This window comes from Saccostrea echinata, unplaced genomic scaffold (assembly GCF_033153115.1).
Source record: "Saccostrea echinata isolate AGI-Se365-2 ecotype Australia unplaced genomic scaffold, CSIRO_AGI_Sech_v1 ptg000015l, whole genome shotgun sequence".
Taxonomy (NCBI): Eukaryota; Metazoa; Mollusca; class Bivalvia; order Ostreida; family Ostreidae; genus Saccostrea; species Saccostrea echinata.
The window spans coordinates 11,367,903-11,371,376 of NW_026889764.1; the positions used below are offsets into that span (position 1 = coordinate 11,367,903).

The 3,474-nt window shown below is 34.3% G+C and overlaps 1 protein-coding gene across 1 annotated transcript; it reads left to right on the forward strand.

The window, feature by feature from the left end:
- The first annotated feature begins 1,659 nt into the window (after positions 1-1,659).
- On the forward strand, positions 1,660-3,474 carry LOC133187612 (collectin-11-like). The gene is made up of 4 exons (XM_061323032.1): positions 1,660-1,680; positions 1,810-1,818; positions 2,884-2,971; positions 3,239-3,474. The coding sequence occupies exons 1-4, from the start codon at positions 1,660-1,662 to the stop codon at positions 3,472-3,474; spliced, it is 354 nt and encodes a 117-aa protein (XP_061179016.1).

Here is a 3,474-nt window from a genome sequence, read left to right on the forward strand (position 1 = left end):
ACATGTTTGACAGCATTCTGATAGAGTTTTGTAACGTCTATAAACCCTGCAAATTTGAGCAAAATCCGTTGAGAAATGAGCGAGATATGAGGCCTCAAAGTTGGCGTCTAGATAGGAGAAGAAAAAACTAGACGAGCTTGTTGCAAAGCAACAAATAAGTCTTCCGTCTAAATTTGAAGGAGATGAGATTGAGATGGAGAGACTTCTACGGTCATATGTGCAAAAATGAGCCATTTACCATTACTCTCGATGTGACCGGAAGTGACGTCATTTTGACGACTTTTAATGGTCTCCTTAGCTGCTACTTATCATTTTGAACAACTTTGCTTCTACGAAGCTATACAAATTCTCAATACTTTTTGAGATATCAGGAAAACACTTTTGGCCCCTCTAGCTCCCTAATGTTAGGGGCCAGGCCCTTATTGTTGGTATCATTTGAAGGATCGTAATATTCTACACAACTTTTGTTCTATATCTTTTAACAAAATATTTACAGGTAAAAAGATATTATAGAAAAAGGGTTAGAAAAATTAAAATTCCCGATAGGACTTTTTTCGGGCCATAGCGAGCGCCGACGCGCGGCACTTCCGAAAGAAATGAAAGGCCTTCCGCATATCTACAGAGATAGGTCTACCATACCTGAAAGTTTCATGTTTCTAACTAAAGCCGTATATGAGAAAATCTGCGGACAACCCGACCCTTCGAAAACCATTAAATCGGCAATATCGTCGGACCGGAAGTGACGTCATCAAAACAGAAAAAAACGCATAAGGTTCAACTGATGTTACATATGTCCTGAAAGTTTCATGGAAATCCATCGAGCCGTTTTCGAGAAATCGCGTGCACAAAATCGGTAAGAAAAAAAAAACAATAATAATAATAAAAGTGAAAAAGAAACCTAAGAATAACAAGAAGGTCTTCCGTTGAAGACGGAAGACCTTAAAAAAGAATAATAATCTTAACCATCAGAATCAGTAGAAGGTCTTCCGTTGTGACGAAAGACCTTAATAATCTTAATCATCAGAATCAGTAGAAGGTCTTCCGTTGGAAACGGAAGACCTTAATAAAGATATAAAGTATTTTCTGTCAAGTTTTGCTCAGCAATGTTTGCTGAAATTGTGGGCATTTAACTAGTAAAAGAGATTTTTTTTAAAAAAAAATCGGTAGTGTTAAAGTAAAACTTTATATGAATGAACAGAGGGACTATGAATCTTAAAAGACTTACACGGGAACAATTATTTAAACATATCAATTTTTTAATACAGTTTTATTCCTTAATCAGAACTTAGACCTCACTCGATGAAATCGAACCCCTGGGTAGCATTTGCTCTTTTCAACGATGAAAATGAAAATGTTTTTTTTTTAGGAAAAGAAAAAGTTCATCCTTTTTTGTTTCATTACTAATAATACCTCGCTGTCCTGTATTTGACTATTCCCGATAGATGTGTTTTTTCTTCTTAATTAATGTCTCACATTATTACCACCGAAAGTGAAAAATAGGAACATTTGACCTATATTTTTATATTTGTGAAAACTCCAAAACTGACCCAAAGGCTTAACATTGTGTAGTTGGCATAACAATTTGCTTAAGTAATAAAAGTAAAGAAATTATCGTCGACATTACATATTTGTTTATATCTATTTTTGATCGAGAACGCAATGGGGAAGATTTCCGACCACGTATTAATCAATTTATACTTAACCTTGACAATCTAATAGTACAAAAGAAAAGATAACACAAATACCAAGAAATGGATACAAAGAACTACTTAATTGTATGTTATATTTTTCTCTTTTCCTTTCTTCAAGCAAGCCAAGGTAAGTTATTTAATATATATATATATTAACGTGTTACTCAAAAAGTACCCTTCATGCAAATTCCACATACATTTTATTGGGAAGAATATTCTGAATGTGAGAACAAGTAAGTTTCTCGGTATCTAGATATACTATACATAATCTAAGATGTTAGCCTCATATTATGATATTCTTAGGCACCAGTGCACGTTGTGCAAATGGTTGGATACAACATCATGACAAATGTTATTTCTTCAGCAAAATAAAGGAACCCTGGTTTGCGGCATCTGTGAGTACTGATGACTTTATACGTAGGTGTCTTTCAACTTAAAAAGAAACACAAAGCTCTATAATTATTACAATGTTAGCTCCTCTCCACTGTTGAATAATAAAATTCAATGTAATATTTCACTGTTCAATATAAAGGACCCCTTTTGTACATAAGTAGGTTAAAAAAATCTCTGTATTATGTAAAAAAAGGTTTTGTTCGTTTCTATGAACACCAGCTTTCATGTCTATTTGCATTTAACATCACAGAGAATATTTTATTCTCTGTTTTGTCGTCTTTGCTTTTTCAAATGGCCTAAACATTCTCTTCCTGTACAGCTGCGAAGCATACATGTACATCAGTTATTTATTTCTTTTAGAACTAAATGACGTAAAAGACAACACGCTTTAGCGCCATATGACGTCAAGTTGGCCAACAGTCTTTTTTAACAGTCTATTTTTACGGTTTCTGTCCAACAGTCGCCAAAACAGTCAAAATGCTAGACTTTTCCCCCCATAGAGTTATATAGGGGACAGTGCCCCGGTATAACAATTCATTCCGTGACTGGGTTACAGTTTGATTGTTTTACGATATGCAAAATCACTAAAAATAAATCATGAAAGAGTTCAAAATGCCTAATTATAAATCGTAAAGTAGGTTAGGTAATAAAAAATTAAATGACCCTAAATATTTTTCGGAGAGCTAATATCAATTATAATGTTTCTCTAAATAGACTAGAAACTATTCATTATGAAATACAACGATATATATTATCCGTTTTTACCAATTTTAAATTTTACTTCATACAAATTTTATAGGCCCTCTGCGTGGCGTATGGTGGCCGACTGGCTGAACCAGTGACACAGGAAGAAGTAACATTCTTAAACAGAGAATCGGTGCAAATAGGTTGGCAGATCCATACAGTAATTTGCAAATGTCTATACCAGTCTACAAAATGGACGCAAAACGCCTAAGCGCCATTTTATCATTTAGGAAAAGTGTTGGAAGATTGAACACGATTTATTTTTGTCAATACTTGAAGTTTGGTTATACTGACTTTCTTATGAAGATTAGAATTTAAGAATGCCAATTCGTATTGATATTATATTATTAGAATTTTAAAATCTCTTGATTTTCCACTTTTTATACTTAATGAATGTAACTTTAATACAGGAAATGGTGGAGATTACTATTTAGGTGTGACGGATGCTTTCTTGGAAGGTGAATGGGTCTATGCCTCCAGAAAGTCCCCTGTGACAGTACACATGCCTTGGGTGGGAGGGGGACCTGATAACTATCATGAAGAGGACTGTGCCGCGATTGATTCTGGCACAACTTATCACGGACAATGGACAGATGTTCCTTGTCATTCTCCTTTTTATTTCATCTGTGAATACAGTTTAGAGTAA